The sequence below is a fragment of the Peromyscus eremicus genome, chromosome 11 (assembly GCF_949786415.1).
Source record: "Peromyscus eremicus chromosome 11, PerEre_H2_v1, whole genome shotgun sequence".
NCBI lineage: Eukaryota > Metazoa > Chordata > Mammalia > Rodentia > Cricetidae > Peromyscus > Peromyscus eremicus.
In genome coordinates this window covers 28,299,374-28,318,121 of record NC_081427.1, presented here as the reverse complement: position 1 = coordinate 28,318,121, position 18,748 = coordinate 28,299,374, and the positions used below count along the sequence as shown (strand labels likewise).

General features: G+C 38.8%; 1 protein-coding gene across 1 annotated transcript in view; it reads left to right on the top strand.

Moving 5' to 3' along the window:
• Positions 1-2,340: 2,340 nt before the first annotated feature.
• The window catches only part of LOC131921781 (UDP-glucuronosyltransferase 3A2-like), a 29,607-nt gene continuing 13,199 nt past the window's right edge, over positions 2,341-18,748 (top strand). The window contains 2 exon segments of the mRNA XM_059276536.1: positions 2,341-2,434; positions 14,559-14,657. Of these exon segments, the coding sequence (XP_059132519.1) occupies positions 2,341-2,434; positions 14,559-14,657 (193 nt within the window).

Below are 18,748 nucleotides of genomic sequence, written 5' to 3'. Positions count from 1 at the left end.
ATAATTTTTGCTGTTGGCCATCTTATTTTACAATAGACACTAGTGGTCAATAAATAATGTTACTATGTTAGTTTTTATCTTCTGGGCTTTGTATAAGTGGTATTATAACTTTGATTTTATTATATTGTTTTAAACAAAAGTTATCATGTAAAGATTCATTCATAATGTTTGTGAATATTTCATTGTATTTTTTAGTCATATTCTACTGTGTGCATTGTCACAGTTAACTCATTTAGTTTTCTCTTGATAGAGTCTAGGCTATTTATAATTTTGTGTAGTTAAAAAATAACATGTTATAAATGTTTTGTAAATGCACGCACACACAAATGCACACAAATATTTCTGTATAAAAAAATATTTTCGTTAGGTTGGTAGCTGGGAATGCAGTGCCTGAAAGTTTTTATATACAACTTCCTAAACATGTATAATGCATCCTGGTCACTTACTCCTCTATGCTTTCTATCCTGTCATCTACTTCCCTTCCTTTTGCAAGTCTTCATCCCCTATTCATGTCTTTGTGTGTGTATGTGTGTATGTGTGTGTGTGTGTGTGTGTGTGTGTGTGTGTGAGAGAGAGAGAGAGAGAGAGAGAAAGAGAGAGAGAGAGAGAGAGAGAGAGAGAGAGAGAGAGATATCAAAAGAGAGAGAGAGGTCTTTGTGTGTGATATATGTGGGTTTGTGTGTCTATATTAGTGTGACACTTCATACATACATATGTGACCATGTATGTGGAAGGCAGAGGTTGACACTAGGTATTACTAGGTGTCTTCCTTTATACTGCTCACCTTACTTTTGAGACAGGGTCTTTTACTGGACCTGGAGCTTGTCAATTAATCTAGACTGTCAGGCCAGCAAGCCTATCTCTACCTTCCTGGATCTGGGATTATAGTTGCCGATCTCTTTATATGAGTACTGGGTATCTGTAATCAGGTCCACAGGTGCTTTATGTACGTAACCAATTTCCCAGTCCTGAGGTCTGATGTTGGAGGTGAGGTGAAGATGGGTGTGTTAGCTCCAGAAGAGGGAGGAAGAGAAAATCTACGTTTATGTTTTATTTTTTTACTTCTAGGCCTCAGCAGATGTGACAGTGCTCAGACCCTTTGGGTGAAGACAGAATTTCCTTACTTTTTTCACTGATTCAAAAGCTATTGCCATCTGGAAGCAATCTCACACATAGCCAGAAATAAATCTTTCCCAGCTATCTGAGTATCCTTTAATCTAATGAAGTTAACAATGAAATTAACCATCACATTAACACATTTGAGAAGTATGAGAACACTAGATTGGTTGGTGATCTGTTGTGAAGAACAGTGCAGTCCCCTTTCTCACATTATTTCTCCCTTTTTGTCTCTTCTGTTATAAGACTGTGAAAGGTGCATGATTATATATGAATGCAATGCTTAAACTCAGACACAGGTAATGACTTGTAGACACAAGACACCATGTTGCAAAGCAGAATTCAAAGCTGTGTTCTCCTACATGCTTTGAAGCTAATGAATCAGATTCTCTTCCTGCTTTGAGGATGCACTGGGGAAGCATTGCTAAAGCTGTTTAGTTTTCAACTAGAATGTGAGGATGACTGCATGGGGCAGTGTTTTCCTTCCTCTTGGGTTGATTTATAAGTGGCATAATTGGAAGCAGTCCTGAGCTTGCTCTAGGTAAGACGGTGTAATACTTCCATTCTGTTTTATGATGTTTATTCAGAACCACATGTTCAATCTTAATTTTTTTGTCTTTCAGGTAAAGTCCTGCACTTAGGCCACTAGCACATTATCATGAATTTGTGACTAGTGAGAGGCATTGGGCAATAATCTTAGGTGTTTTCCTGGATCATTAGCTTATGATTGCCTCTATTGGAGATTTTAAGACTGGCACCTGGCATAATGGGTTACAGATATGGTAATAGGATACAAATAGAGAAATGACAGAGGAGGCAGAGTCTTGTATGTTAGGGAATGGGCCTGTAACATGTTCATGGTACATGTCACTTCAAGATGCTGTCATTGACAGGATTTCTCAGGGTCCCTTCATTCACAATTTAGAGAGTAATTTAGGGGCAGTAAAGAGGATATTGTCGCTAAAGGACAAGGTAAATATTAACTCAGCCCCTGTTCTTCTATTGACTCTGGCTAAGGAGGATGAAAATGAATGTCCAATGGAAAGAGACCATCAGAGACAAGGCAAAGAGCAAGAGGACATTTGGAAGATCAGAATAACAACCCCCCTTTTACCTCATTTCAAGGCCACAGCTAGTGTTTTGTGACAGAGGCTCACAGGGTCCCTTAGTGGCACACAGTTCTCAAGCTGTGCATCCTGTGCCTGTGCTCCACTTGTTATAGAGATGGCTGAGCATCGGATTTGGATTCTAGTGAGCTTATTTCTCCTTGAGGTTCTTCTCTTGGATGCTGCAAAAATCCTGACTGTATCTACACTGAGTGAGTGTTTTCTGAGAGTCTTGTGAGATCAGGATACCTGGGTTAATATGTCTCATGCAAATAGCATGCAGTGGACTGACTATTCAGGAGATTCTCTAGCTAGGCTTAGATCAAACCCAGGGGAGGAAGGATGCATTGTGCAATGTGGTGATTAGATGGGATTCTACCAAAGAGTGGGGATAAATAGTAGGTGGAAAGAGCATCTGTTGTGGAAATAGGAGCAGGAGACTGAGTGGTATATTGTAAGGAAGACAAGAAAGGCTTTTCTACTGAGACTTTAGATTGTAAGTAGATGGGAGGCATATTAGTCAAAGTGATCAGTCTATTCCTCCACAACATTGAACAGTGAGCATTTCTTGATTTTTCTGGGGGAGGTGGTTAACATCCATAAACATTTTTGGTTTCAAAAGATGTTCTTCTTCTGTATAAGCACCCAGTCACTGAAGTTTGCATGCCACCAGGGCATCATCTTATTGTAGGAACTGCTATGTTACTCTGAACATCAGGAATGTTCTGACTCCATTGTTTGGTCTGAGGCTCATAATAATTGGGTAGGGCTTTATATACATGAATCAGTGATACAAGTCAGGGTTGGGTAAGGGAAATACATATTAGTACAAAAAAGCAATAGACCACATTAAACCCATATATAGACTTTGTGAAAACACTTTTTTCAGTTGTTAACATGGTTGCATTCATAGTTGAATAGGATGTGACACAAGGATTAGGGCTGGAAAGGACACAGATATGATAGGAAGGCAGAGTTGGTGAATGTGTTATCCTATTTTAATCCTCTATTGGAAAACTATGGGTGCCAGTAAGGCATCAAGAATTTAATAAAAGTAACCTTCAAGCTTCTGTAAAGGAACATAGACAATTTGTAATGTGTGATCACAATACACTCATAATAGATATTACCCCAAAACAGGTTGTCAGAAAATAACTCACATGTTGTGCTCCATGACTTCTAAAATCAATGATTTTTAAAAGTTAAGTTAAAGCAAGTCAAGCTGGATGACTCATTTAGAATTTTATTTTATTTTATTTTTGGTAATTGATTACCAAATAATAATGCTGGGATTAAAGGCATGCACCGCCATCACCTGGCAGATGATAATTTTATGGAAAGCAGTTTTCTGTTAACTGCTGTGGAAGTAATCATCACATAGGACTGGGGACGAACATTTAGATGTACCCTTAAGCCCTAGAATCCCAGAACCTCCTCAGTGTCAGGGGCAGAACATTCAGAGACTTATCCTAAATTTCTGAGGGGTGAATTTTTTTTCTGAAATCACACATTTCTTTTTTTATTTTTAATTTTAATTATTTTCATATTACATACCAACCACAGTTCCCCCTCCCTCCTCTCCTCCTGCTCTTCCCCCCATCTTCCCCCACCCCACCCCCTATCCATTCCTTAGGTAGGGTAAGGCCTCCCATGGGAGTCAACAAAGCCTGACATATCAAGTTGAGGCAGGACCAAGCCCTTCTCCCCTGCATTAAGGCTGAGTAAAGTATCCCACTATAGGGAATGGGCTCCAAAAAGCCAGTTCATGAGCCAGGGATAAATCCTAGTCCCACTGCCAGGGGCCCCACAAACAGACCAAGCCACACAACTGTCACCCACACCAGAGGGCTTAGTGCAGTCCTATGCAGGCTCTCCATCTGTCAGTCCATAGTCCATAAACTCCCACTTGCTCGGGTCAGCTGTCCCTATGGGTTTCCCCATCATAGTCTTGATCCCCATGCTCATAAAATTCCTCCTCTCTCTCTTCAGCTGGACTCCATTAGCTTGGCCCAGTGCTTGGCTGTGGATCTCTGCATCTGCTTCCATCAGTTACTGGATGAAGGTTCTATGATAACAATTAGGATAGTCATCAATCTGATTACAAGAGAAGGCCAGTTCAGGCACCCTCTCCACTATTGCTAGGAGCCTTAGTTGGGGTCATGTCTGTGGATTCCTGAGAATTTTCCTAGTACCAAGTTTCTCCCTAACTGCATAATGGCTCTCTCTATCAAGATATCTCTTTCATTGCTCTCCTGAGGGATGAATATTAGGAATATTTTCTTTCAAGGTAAAACTGAACAGATGACTTGGCATCCCCAGCAGGATTCTAGTGGGCCCTTCTGTGCTTTCCTACTTTTTCAACGTTTTTTGAAGATGGATAAGTCTTATAATTCTGTATCCTATGGCTCACATGTTATTTACTTTTAGTTTATCTAGGATAACAGAATGCAAAAGCTTAAAGGTGTGCCAGTATAAAGGGATGATTGTGTTCAACCTTTCTCAACTGACAGTGTGTCAGCCTTAGATCACTTTCAGGGATGGAGCATGAGGACCTTAGTGCTGGAGAGAAACAGTGTATAGACATGGGCTTGAACCTTCTGCTCTGTTCTCTCTAGAGGAAAACAAGGGTCAAGGGCTTGGGCTGCCTCTTGCAGGACCACTACTCACCTTTCTAATGTCACATAGAGAATTCACACACATTTTCTAATGGGTATCTTTATAGTGGGGATTTGCACACTATTGTTAAAAATTCTGACTCCATTTTCTACCTGTTTTTGAAAATATTTCTTTTATTTTTCTGAGATTATAATTACACAATTTCCCTCTTCCTTTTCCTTCCTCTAAACCCTTCCATATACACTTCCTTGCTCTCTTTCAAACTCATGGGCCCATTTTTCATTAATTGTTATAACATGCATATATGTGTGTGCATATACACATATACTACTAAATATAACCTGCTCAGTCAGTAGTGTTACTTGTATGTATGTTTTTATGGGTGGCCATTTTGTATTGGATAACCAATCATTGCAGTCTCCCCTAGGGAAGCCTGTTTCTCCCGCTCTCATAATTTCTTTGTTGCCTCTGTTTGTTTCTCTCTCCCCCCTCTCCCTCATCTCTCTTTGTGTGTGTGTGTGTGTGTGTGTGTGTGTGTGTGTGTGTGTGTGTATGTCCGTCCAGGGTTGAAGGCTCTTGGGATTTCCCACGACCACTTTAGCATGTCTATGTTGTTGTCCTTGTTCGGCTCATGTTAGGTAGTCCTGCTGATGAGACTTCATGAGTTTAGTTTCTGACATTCCTAGGAGGAGACACAATCTCACAGCAAACTCCATGTCCCTCTGGCTCTTAATCATTCTGTCTCCTCTTCTGAAATGATCCCTGAGCTTCAGAAATGATCCCAGAAGTTGCTTCATCCATCTGCTTTTGTGCTGGTATTTTTAAATTTAATTTAATTTTATTTTACAATACAATTCAGTTCTACATATCAGCCATGGATTCCCTTGTTCTGCCCCCTCCCGCCCCCCTCCTCTTCCCCCCCCACCCCACCCCCCATTCCCGCCTCCTCCAGGGCAAAGCCTCCCCGGAGGACTGAGATCAACCTGGTAGACTCAGTCCTGGCAGGTCCAGTCCCCTCCTCCCAGGCCGAGCCAAGCGACCCTGCATAGGCCCCAGGTTTCAAACAGCCAACTCATGTTGTGCTGGTATTTTTAATGCAATGAAGGTGAAGACCCAACTCTTGATACTTCATTTTTTTTTCTGGCCTCACTGGCTCAGTTTGTGCGGCTTGAAATTCTCCGTTTTTTTCTCCAGGATAAACTCTTTCTCATGAGCACTCATTAGAATGGCTGTTTCCCTGGGCACCCTTCTCAATCTAATGAGAACAAGAGCAGGAAACTCGAGGGGTGGTGGGCTTTTATCTGGGCTGTATTCTTTCAGACAACACAAATGTGAATGAAAAGAGTGTTTCACACAACATATAGATTCGACTTCCCTGACTTCTCCAGCTCTGCCCCAATTTAATCATGGTGCTTTGAGATCTCCCAATCACTCTGACTTTCCAGCTTTTGTTATATAATTCCAATTTCTTTTCTTAATTTATCTTTTCTGCTTCAGCTCTGGACTCAAAACTGAAGTTCTAAAGTAATCGTGCCCAAAGAGAAGCTATTGGTGTGGTGATATTTGTTGCGGGATATTTGTACACTGTGTGAAGATACATTGCTGTGATTGGTTTAATAAAGAGCCGAATGTCCAATAACTAGGCAGGACGTATAGGCAGGACTTGCAGGCAGAGAGAGGAAGAAGGAGGAGATAATCAAGGTACAGAGGAAATGCCAATGAGTCATTGGTGGTGGTGGGGATCAGACATATAGAATGAAAGAAAGGTAAAAAGCCATGAGGCAAAAATGTAGGTTATCATACATAGGTTAATTTAAGTTAGAAGAGCTAGTGGGCTAGCCTAATCTAAGGCTTATTTTCATAATTAATAATAAGCTTCTGTGTCAGTATTTCTGAGCTGGCTGCCCAAAGAAAAATCCAACTACAGATGTGTGTACCTTTCCTAAGGATTATCTTTCCAGGATTGCTGGAAAATATATGTTGCCCTAGCTTCTCATGCATCTGATGTTCTTCATGAGCACCCTAGACTAGTTGAGTCCTCATGATAACTCTCAATGCTTTTATTTAAAAGGATACAAATTCAGGTCCAATAAGAGAAATTTCTTAAGTGAGGGCTTCTGTATCCATGAAAATTTTTCACTCAAAATATATCAGCCATCATATTGTGATGTATTTTCTATTGCTGTGGCAATTTTTTTGAACCCAATGATTGCAGTGTTGGGAAAACACAGTAGAAAATATACATGTACCCTAGGACACAGAGTGTCTAATGTCCGAGCAGAGTAGCTCATTACATCAAGAATGGGAGAATGGGAATCTTCAGATGTTTAAAAGTGATTTATTTATTTTTATTTTATGTTTTTGAGTGTTTTGCCTGCATATATATATATACACTATGTAGTTGTCGTTTTCATTGGGCTGGCAATCAGCTCCAAAATAAAGATACAGAGACTTCTTATTAATTATGAATGCTTGCACTTAGCCTGGGCTTGTTCCACTGGCTATTTTAACTTAATTTAACCTGTTTCTGTTCATCTCTGTTTTGTCTCAGGTTTTTATTTTTATTTTTATTTTTTTACCTTTTTTTTTCATTCTGTGTGTCCTTCTTTCTTGCTTCCTCTATGTCTGGCTGGTTGGCCCATGGTATCTCCCTGTTTTCTCTTTTTCTTTCTTCTCCAAGCCTAAATTCCTCCTCCTACTTACTGTCCCTCCCCGGAAGTCCTGCCTATAACTCCTCCATTGTCCATTCAGCTTTTTATTAGACCAATTAGGTGACTTAAGAAAGCAAGATAAAAAGCAACACATCTTTGCATAGTGAAACAAGTGCCACACCTCTTTACATAGTTAAACAAATATTCCAGCCGGGCGGTGGTGGCGCACGCCTTTAATCCCAGCATTTGGGAGGAAGAGCCAGGTGGATCTCTGTGAGTTCGAGGCTGGCCTGGGCTACCAAGTGAGTTCCAGGAAAGGTGCAAAGCTACACAGAGAAACTCTGTCTCGAAAAACAAAAAACAAACAAACAAAAAAAACCAAAAAACAAATATTCCATAACATTTCCTCCTTTTTGTCTAAATACAAATTAAAGTTTTAGCTTTAACATACATAGTAAGACTATATACAAAGCAGCAATTATCAAGTAAGAACTGCATTTACAATGTCCAGTCCATTTGTATTTGGCAAATTCAGAGAAAATACTTCATTATCTAACCTATCTTGGTGAGGCCAAAGTTGTGTACCTGATTTACTTTCTATCCTAACTTGTATTACCAGCCCATAACTGTCTTTTTAGACCTCAAAACATTTTCTTAGATATACAATTTAAGCTTTTATGTTTCTCAACCTTAGGAACTTTTATGTCTCTTATCTAAGTTTCTTTTCTGAATTTGGTTACAAAGAAAACTGTATCTATAACTACCTCATTTTCTACTCCATCAGAGACCTGAGGAAGAAATAATATTATCTGAATAAACAGGAAGTTCAGAGCAAGCATCATCCAAAACTATAGAAATGACAGAAGCAGCTGGCTGCCTGGACAGTCACCCAAGGTTCCTCTGCAACATTGGGGCATCCATCTTTGGCCTATATGCCTAGAATATCTGACAGACTTTTCTGTGAAGCCAGAATTTTGAAGGACTGTCCTATTTAGTCTTGGCAAAGTTCAGTAGTCTTTTTTCTTTGTGTCCTGCTTGTCCAGTTTGTATAGTACACTGTTAGCAGTTAAAGCAAGGTGTTTAGTGTTCTTAAGTGTTTAGCTTTGCCACAAAAAAGTGAACTCCATATGGAGGTTTTTGATGCCTACCATCCTTTTACGAAGTAGATTGGTTCTGCTAGGAGCAGATGTGTCTAACTGTCATGAAAGCCTTAGGTTATTAAACATCTTAAGCCATATTCTGTATGTTTCTGAAGCATTTGAAGATGGCCTATGTATCTGAAATATATCTGTTTAATCTTGAAAATATACCTAACATGACTACAAGTTTGATTGTTATAGATAACTAACTGCAAACATACATTTTTAATTATCCTAAACAGTTTGTAATAATAGCTTTCAAGAACTAGAACTTCAGATTACATTTTTAAATGTGCTGCATAGGTACAATACTTTAAACAAGAGTAAAAACGTACATATGATATAACAAAAATAACCTTAAATTTGTATCGATATACAAAAATCCATACCAATGCAAAATATTTGAGATTAATAGTTGCCTTTTTATCCTTTATTTCTATATAGCCACTAACTGATGACAAATATCCATAGCTTACCAAATGACCAAAACTCACCCACCCCACCTCTTGGGAATGTAGCCATTGTCTTATTTAGACTGCTTTCTGTTGTCTGGGATGATGGCATCACTAGGGAATCCTAAGAAAATTGAGATAATGGTCAAGTTCTAAGAAAACTAGCTATAGCACTTGTTGTCTAGTCTCTGTGTAATGGGAAAGTACAAGGCTTATCTGAAGTCCTGATTAGAATAGTCTGTGAGTCTGAGCATCTCAGCTAACTGCCTTGAAGCTGTTCTGAATGTAGAACTCTGAGGGAACTGCAACAGAGGCACTCTGGAAGGCAGGATCACCTAGTCCACCCATTTTCATTGGTGTCTGGTCCCCTTGCTCTGAAAACACACAAACTTTCAAAGGTAACATACATATCTATAGTAACACAAGTATGGATTCTATATTTTACAAAAGCCTACCAAAGATGATGTTTTTGTTTTGTGCTTGAGCAGGTAAAAGACATCTGTTAACTTTATAAGTTTGCTTGGATTGTATAACCAAATCTCTATCCATGCCATCTGAAAGGATGGCATGTAATAATAAGTCATGATGATTCTATAACAAACAAGATCTTCATGTCTCATTCAGTCTCAGAGCTGTTTCCATGTCAAGGGATCAGTTTATGTGTCACCTGTCTTGAAATTTTCCTAGGTTTATTTCTTTACGTCTGTAGCCAAGATTTTCAGGGGGTCTCCTACAACCAAATCTTGTCTCTATTAATTTTGAAGGAATTCTAAGTCTTTAATTTCCCATGGAAACAAAAATATAACCTCTCCCCCAACACAATACATTTCCTGAATTCCATTTCAAAGTTAAGACATCCCTAAAGTATCTAGGCTGTTTAATTCAGCAACTCATTTCACAGTCTGTGCCTCTCAGCAGCTGTCATTTGCTCATCAGCATTAAAAAAAATTTAGTTAACAAAATACTATACAGGAACCAGACTCCCTGTGTATTTCTTATCTTTACATGGCTTAATTTTTTTATATTAACTCACTTTCTCTTTAAAGACTTTACTTAGGAGACATAAGCCCACCCTGCACCAATTGGAAACAGGTAAGGCCCCATCTCCAGACTGGGCAGACCAGGTCCCTAGCCTCTAGGCCCTGAGGGCACATTCTGTTCCCCTCCCCCAAGTCATTGGAGCCCCAGGGACTGGCCAGCTGCCCCTTTGCCCACCGCCTCACCAAGAAAACAGCCCCTCTGTGACACTAGTAAAAACCAGAGACATAAGCCCACCCTGCACCAATTGGGAACACAAAACAGGTACCACCCTGCACAACTGGGAGTAGCTGCTCCCTAAGACAGAGCCCAATGGTGACCACTGAACTAAGAGCTGCTCCCTGAGACACAGAATCCATTAGCACTGATTGGACCAAGAGCCCAGATTAGACCAAGAGCTCCCATTACACCAAGAGTATCAATCAGATCAAAAGAGGCTCCCTCAGGCACAGACACCACTTTCACAGAGTGGAGGAAGAGGTGTGTAGATGCCAGTGTAAAAATACAGTCAACAACATAAAGACCAATATAGCACCATCAGAACTTAGTGGTGCTACATAAGCAAGATCTAAACATCCCAAGACAGAAGAAGCAGAAGAAATAGACCTTAAAAATAACTTTAAGAAGATGATAGAGGCCTTTAATGAGGAAATTAAAACTACCCTTAAAGAATTTGAAGAAAAGACAAACAAAAAATTGGAATAAATCAACAAATCCCTTAAAGAAAGCCAAGAAAAAGCAATTAAACATGTGAGGGAAACAGTTCAAGATTTGAAAACTAAAATAAAGGCAATAAAGAAGACACAAATTGAGGGAAGGCTGGAAGTGGAAAATCTGAGTAAATGAACAATAACTACAGATGCAAGCATAACCAACAGAATGCAAGAGATGGAAGAGAGACTCTCTGGCATTGAAGATACAATAGAGGAAATAAATTTATCAGCCAAAGAAAACACTAAAGCCAAAAAAGTCATAACGCAAAACGTCCAGGAAATTTGGGACATCATGAAAAGACCAAACCTAAGAATAATAGGGATAGAAGGAGAAGAATACCAACTCAAAGGCACAGAAAATGTATTCAACAAAAACATAGAAGAAAACTTTCCCAACTTAAAGAATGAAATGCCTATGAAGGTACTAGAAGCTTATAGAACAGCAAATAGACTAGATCCAAAAAAAGACCCCTTGCCTCATAATAATCAAGCCACTAAACATATACAATAAAGAAAAAAATTAAGAGCTGCAAAGGAAAAAGGCCAAGTAACATATAAAAGCAGACCCATCAGAATAACACTTGACTTCTCAATGGAGACTCTGAAAGCCAGAAGGTCCTGGACAGACGTTATGCAGACACTAAGAGACCATGGATACACTAAGAGACCATGGATGCCAACCCAGACTGTTATATCCAGCAAAACTCTCAACTGACATAGATGGAGTAAACAAAATATTCCATGATAAAACCAGATTTAAACAATACCTATCCACAAATCCAGCCCCACAGAAAGCACTAGAAGTAAAATTCCAACCTAAGGAAGTTTAATACAACCATGAAAATACAGTTAATAGATAATCCCACACCAACAAATACCAAAGAAGAGAAAAACACAACACTACCGACAAAAAAACAAACAAACAGGAATTAACAATCACTGGTCATTAATATCCGTTAATATTAATGGTCTCAATTTGCCTATAAAAAAACACAGGCTGACACAGTGGATATGAAAACAGGATCCATCCTTCTGCTGAGTACAAGAAACACACCTCAACTTTAAAGACAGACACTACCCCAGAGTGAAAGGCTGGGAAAAGACTTTCCAATCAAATGGACTTAAGAAGCAAGCTGGTGGTATATCTATCCTAATGTCTAATAAAATAGACTTCAAACTAAAATCAGTCAAAAGAGATTGGGAAGGACATTACATACTTATCACAGGGAAAATCCACCAAGATGAAGTCTCAATTCTGAACATTTATGCCCCAAATACAAGGCACCCACATTTGTAAAAGAAACATTACTAAAGCTTAAATTGCACATCAAACCCCACACACTAGTAGTGGGAGATTTCAACACCCCATTCTCACCACTGGATAGATCTGTGAGACTTAAACTTAACAGAGAAATAAAAGACCTAACAGAAGTTATGACTCAAATGGACTTAATATCTACAAAACATTCCACTTGTAACACAAGAGAATATACCTTCTTCTCAGCACCCCACGGAACCTTCTCAAAAATTGACCACATGCTTGGTCACAAAGCAAAACTCAACAGATACAAAAAAATTGAAATAACCTCCTGTATTTTATCAGACCACCATGGCTTAAAGTTAGATTTCAACAACAACAATTTACAGAAAGTCTGCAATCTCATGGAAATTGAACAATGCCCAAATGAATCACCAATGGGTCAAAGAAGAAATAAAGATTTTTTTTCCCTAGAATTCAATGAAATTAAAGTACAACATACCCAAACTTATGGGACACTATGAAAGCAATGCTAAGAGGAAAATTCATAGCACTAAGTACCTACATAAAGAAAATAGAGATATCTCACACTAGTGACTTAACAGCACACTTGGAAGCTCTAGAACAAAAAGAAGCAAACTCACCCAGAAAGAATCGACACCAGGAAACAATCAAATTGAGGGCTGAAATCAATGAAATAGAAACAAAGAGAACAATATAAAGAATCAATGAAACAAAATGTTGGTTCTTTGAAAAAAATCAACAAGATAAACAAGCCCTTATCCAAATTAACCAAAAGGCAGAGAGAGAGAGAGAGAGAGAGAGAGAGAGAGAGAGAGAGAGAGAGAGAGAGAGAGAGAATCAAAATCAACAAAATCAGAAATGAAAAGGGAGATATAACAACAGACAATGAGGAAATCCAGAGAATTATCAGGTCATACTTCAAAAACCAGGCTCTGCTGACTCCCCATGGGAGACCTTGCCTTGGAGAAGGTGGGAATGGGGGGTGTGTTGGTGGGGAAGCCTGGTGGATGGGAGGAGGGAGGACAGAGGAATCTGTGGTTGGTATGTAAAATGAATAGAAAATCTCTTAATAAAAAAAAGATAAAAAGACTTTACTTAATTATTTTTAAACTATTATTTCTTATAATGGACTATATCCATTTTCTTTTCTTTCTTAAGCACCTATGCACACTGTAATCTATTTTAAGTTTTTTTTTTCAGTTTGTACCTGCTTCAGTGTGCACTTATAGCATTCTGTGACAGGGTGAGTCAAACTTTAAACTATGAAGTGGCACCTATGTCCTTTGCTGGGCAGCTCTGGTGGTTAACTCTGCCCCCTCCTCAGTTCAGAAAGAGCTGAGCCTTAAGTCCATGGGCCTGGCCAGAAGCTTCATTTAACTGGGTGTTGTGTTTAACCAAGAGCTGCATTTAACTGCTCCAGCTCTAGGAAGTTGGTGCCTGAACTGTGGCAGGTGTTTTTACTTAGCTTGCTATTTCTACTTAGTGTGTGAGCTGCTCAAGTGCTCTGCTGCACAGCAGCACCTCTTAGGGAGCCATATGCCTTTTTTGTTTTTGTTTTTTTCATCTTTCTCAGACCCTATGTGGAAATTTGGGCACCATTTGTAGTTGGCATTTTCTTTGGACCATCAACCAGCTTCCAAATAAAGACACAGAGGCTTATTATTAATTATGAATGCTCGACCTTAGTTTAGGCTTGTCCCACTATCTCTTTTAACTAAATTTAACCTGTTTCTATTCTTCTACATTTTGCCTTGGGGCTTTTTACCTTTTTTTTCCATTCTGTATGTTCTACTCTCCTACTTCCTTTGTGTTTGTTTAGCTGGCCCCTGGGGTCTCTCTGGCATCTGTTTTTCTTTCTTCTCCAAGATTAAATGATTCTTCCTACTTCCCTGCCTGGAAGTCCTGCCTATACCTCCTCTCTCACTATTGGGCATTCAGCTTTTTATTAGACAAATCAGGTGCCCTAGGCAGGCAAGGTAAAGCACCAAAACATCTTTACATAATTAAACAAATGCAACACATTTTTACATAATTAAGCAAATATTCTGCAACAGTATCATCTGCATGAAATGCCTATGGAGGCCAGAAGAGGGTGTTTGGTCTCCTGGAACTGTAGTTTCAGATGGCTTTAAGCCATCATGTAAGTGCTGAGGATTGAACCCAAGTCCTCTGTGAGAGCAGCAACTGCTCTTAACTGCTGAGTCATCTCTTCAGTGTAACCTTCCTATCTTTAGTGGAGGATTGCTATTGGCCAAAGCTCTGTGTTCATGTCTTGGATATTACCTAAAATGTAATTGAGGGCATGCAAGAGCTAGCTTCTTCTATGGATTGTGAATCTTTCTATGTATTTACACACATTTTTGAATCTCTTTATGCCAGCTATCTCAGATAATCAGAAATCTTTTCATTAGTCTCCACAAAGCTGAACTTACGTTTTATTTCTAGGTGGAAGCCATTATATACTGATGAACCGTTTGTCACAAATTCTTCAAGACCATGGCCATAATGTGACCATTTTGCTTAATGAAATGGTTTTTACCCCAGGTACTTTTAAAATCAATTATTACATTAAATCACTTTAAATAATAAATAATAGATTTTTTGTATAGAACTGCTTGATAAAAGTTCCGTATTTGGTCTTATTTAGAGATAAATCATGGTGTGTGTGTGTGTGTGTGTGTGTGTGTGTGTGTGTGTGTGTGTGTGTGTATAAGTTCCGTAGATCTTATTAGACTATGTGGTCTTGGCCTCATATGATATACTTCTGTATTTTACTTCCTGGTGTAGGTTGACTATGATTGCAATATGTACCCCAAACTTTTGTGTGCCAGAACCAATAATATTGAACATTATTGATGTATAAGGTCTAGTAAAAACTGATTGGCTATAAAGGTATATACTTGGGAAGGAATTACATTGTCCTTCTAGGGGTGGATTAATTCTCAGTTGGGTGTTTATAAAAGAATAAACCTTCCCTTCTCTGGCTTTTTTCTTCTCTTTTGAAATGTGGTTCTCATACCCACTATTACACACATCACCTTCTGTGTTATGATGCAGTGAAAAGGCATCCATCAAAGGCTATTCACACAGCTCCATTCAATCTTGGATAGCCAATTTTTAGAACTATGAGCTAAATAATTTTTTATATTTATTTTTATTTTTATATGTATATTTGTGTGTGATTATGTTTCTGCATGTGAATACAAGTGCCCAGGAAGGCCAAAAGAAGTGATTGGATCACCTGGACCTGGAGTTAACAGACAGATGTGAGCTGCCTGATGTGGATGCTGGAAACTGAACATGGGTGTTGTGCAATATTTGTACACTGTGTGAAAGTGCATTGCTATGACTGGTGTAATTCAAAAGATGAACAACCAATGGCATTTCCACGGAGAGAAAGGAAGAGGAGGAGGAATCTAGGCACTCAGGAGACCCCAGAAGACCCAGAGAGGAAATAGGAGGTGCAAAGATGGAAGAGAAGTAATGCCATGTGATAGAACATAGATTCATATAAATGAGTTTTTAAGTTGTAATGGCTCACGGGACAAGCCTAAGCTAAGGCCAAGCTTTCATAGTTAATAAGTCTCCATGGCATTATTTGTGATCTGGTGGCCTAAAGAAAAGTATGATCACATACAGTTCCTCTGCAAGAGTAGTACATACTTTTAGCTGCTGAGCCATCTAAGTAAAATATTAAAAATATAAATTAACTAGTATCAGATGTCTTGTTATGGCATCAAAAGTTGATTAATTATCCCATTATTTGAATGTCACTCATAGTCAACACTACACACCATTATTAATCATTTTGAGAAATTCTTATGTGAAGTGTGCCGAATGTAGTATTGAACAGACATATTCTGCCATATTTAGGACTTTAATTATCTAAGGACAATGGAATGTCTACAGTGTGCTTTTATTCAGAGAGATGGAATTTGCAGAGTCTAATCTTTTCCTCCTTATATCTTTAGTGTTTATTTTTTCTATAGAAAATAAGAACAAAGGCAATACATCTATCTGAAATTTAGTCTTTGATTATGTGAATCTTCTATCAGATATTTGGTTTTCCTTCATTATCCCTACTCTTTGTATGTATAATAGTAGTAGGGGAATGGTTCTCACACTGCAAACCACTGAGTTTTGCATTCCTTGTCAGCATTTGGTTTGGATGACATCTAGATTTAAAGTAGAGTCAGAAAAACAACAGCAACAGCACAAGCACCAATGGCAGGACACGGTCCAAGAATGGAGTCCTACAAGGAGAATTCTGAGTGCTTATGAGTAACCTCCAAGAAAACAAGACAAGAATCTTATGATACTAGTTTCTTTAAAACACAGACTTGTTCTTCAATGTATTTTCATGCTCCTCCCAGGTGTAGCAGATAGGAGTGAGTTTACTCGGGAGTATTCATTACAAGTGGCTATTGTTATTTGTTTATATGCCTCTATGAAAGAACATGTTTTGCCATGTGCAACTTGCTCATGTACACTTTACTCAGGTGACTCTTCTTAACCCTCAGAGTATAAATAGTCTGACGCTCTGAATAAAGCTGGCTATTGAATCAGACTAGTCCACCTCATTTATTGGCTCCATTATGCCAGGCATCACTGCCTCTCAGTGGTAAGCACACCATCAATGAGTATGTATTGACACACTTCTGAAAAGTACATGCATATTCATCCTGTAGAATAAACCACAAATGTGCTATATATGTACTATAACATGTACTACACCCTGCCCTTATTATTATGATGCCAGCATTGCAGTAATAATCTGTCAGGCATCTTTTATTTATAGATATAACAATAGTTCAAACTGGATTTTTAAATGGAGATAGGGTGGATAAACCATCTCTGATTTAAAAAGATATTTTCTAATAGATTCTTGTAACATGAATTGCTAAATGGTTTTATTAATAAAAAACTCAGAGCCAGTACTGGGGTGAATGCTGAAAGATCAGAGAAACAGAACAAGCCACAACCAACCTCACCTCACCAATTCCTCAGCTGATCTTGTTTCCTCAAACTGAAAGCTTCTGAGTCCTCACCCAAATGGATCTCAGCTGAACTGCTGCTAAACGCCTCAAAGCTTAAAAGGGCTCTAGTTCCTGGTCCTCACACCTTATATACCTTTCTGCTTCCTGCCATCACTTCCTAGGATTAGAGGCGTGTGTCATGATGCCTGGCTGTTTCCAGTGTAGCTTTGAACTCACAGAGATCTAGATGGACCTCTGCCTCTGGAATGCTAGGACTAAAGGTGTGTGCTACCACTGCCTAAACCTATGTTTAAGATAGTGGCTGTTCTGTCTCTGACCCCCAGATGAGTTTATTGGGGTACACAATATATCAACCACAGATTCTACTCATTGAAGGCTCAGTTTCATTCCGTGTTGGGGAGCATTGTTAAATATTCTATGTTAGAGAGGATCCGTAGAACTACAGTTTTGTCAAACTGACCAAGTGCTAAGAACTTTAGTTGAGTGCTTGTTAGATGTACAACCAAGCCCATCACAGGATGTTTCAGGAAATTAGTTTGTACTTAAGACTGTGAATACTTAGTCTCACTGAAGACGTATCATTCATTTTTTTCTCTAGTTTTACATTTGGTGATTTTGTAAGAACAGAGAAGACACTACTTAAATGTAGTGAAACCTTCTGCCATCTGTAACTTTTGCTCTAATATGCCTTAATTCCATTAATGTTTTACTGGTGCGGTTCCTCTGATTTTAATGCTAATTTTGAGATACGAAAGGTTATGAAAGCCCTTTGTAGTTTTCTCTAATAATCTTTGTGTATGTTCTTGTACAATACTTGACACACACTCAACTCCTTCTTTTGATTGTTCCTTGATATCCCTCAGTGATGGTGAGTGTCTTTCTAAGCTTCTCATATTTACAACTTCCCCCAGAGAGACCTAACCAGAATTGTCAGAAAGAATGACAATTTTGAGAAGTCTAAGGCTAAAATCAAGTTTGAAGTGAACCCTTGATTGTGTTGTAATGATGCTGTGGGTGATTTTCCATGCACTATCTTTAGTAGCGTGTTTTTAAATCTATAGACATGAAATCAGTAGGAATAGAAAGTGCGTTTTCTAAGTTGGTTACCTGTGTTGTGTGGGCATAAGCATTCAGTTGCATCTATTCAGTTGGATATTATGTCATACAGGGGAGCCATCCTAACTCTTCACTATGAGCACCACTGCCTTGCAGACACACAGGTGAGAATCCTTCCACTGAGGAGAGTCAGCCACAGTTTGTTCTGGCACAGTTGGTGCTGGAATCTACAATCATGACTCAGTCTGAGACTCCAAGACAGGGTTGGCTGAGTCACATGATCCAGGAACAATAAAACGGAAGTTTCATTCCTTTGGTTTCTCTTCAAATATTAATTATTGAAAATCTCCAGTGAGGCTCATGTGAGGATTCTGTTTTTGGCCTACTTCTCCTAACTTGAAATTCTCTCAATACCAAGAGAGGATGGGTTGAAATTTTTTTCCTATAAAATGACAGCTATATCTTGAAATTGTCAGGACTCAAACTTCAAAAGTGGAATCTGACTGTTCAATACACATGAATAATAAGAAGAGCCAGAGTGGCCAGTTAAGACCTGGTGGATTTCCTTCCTTCCTTCCTTCC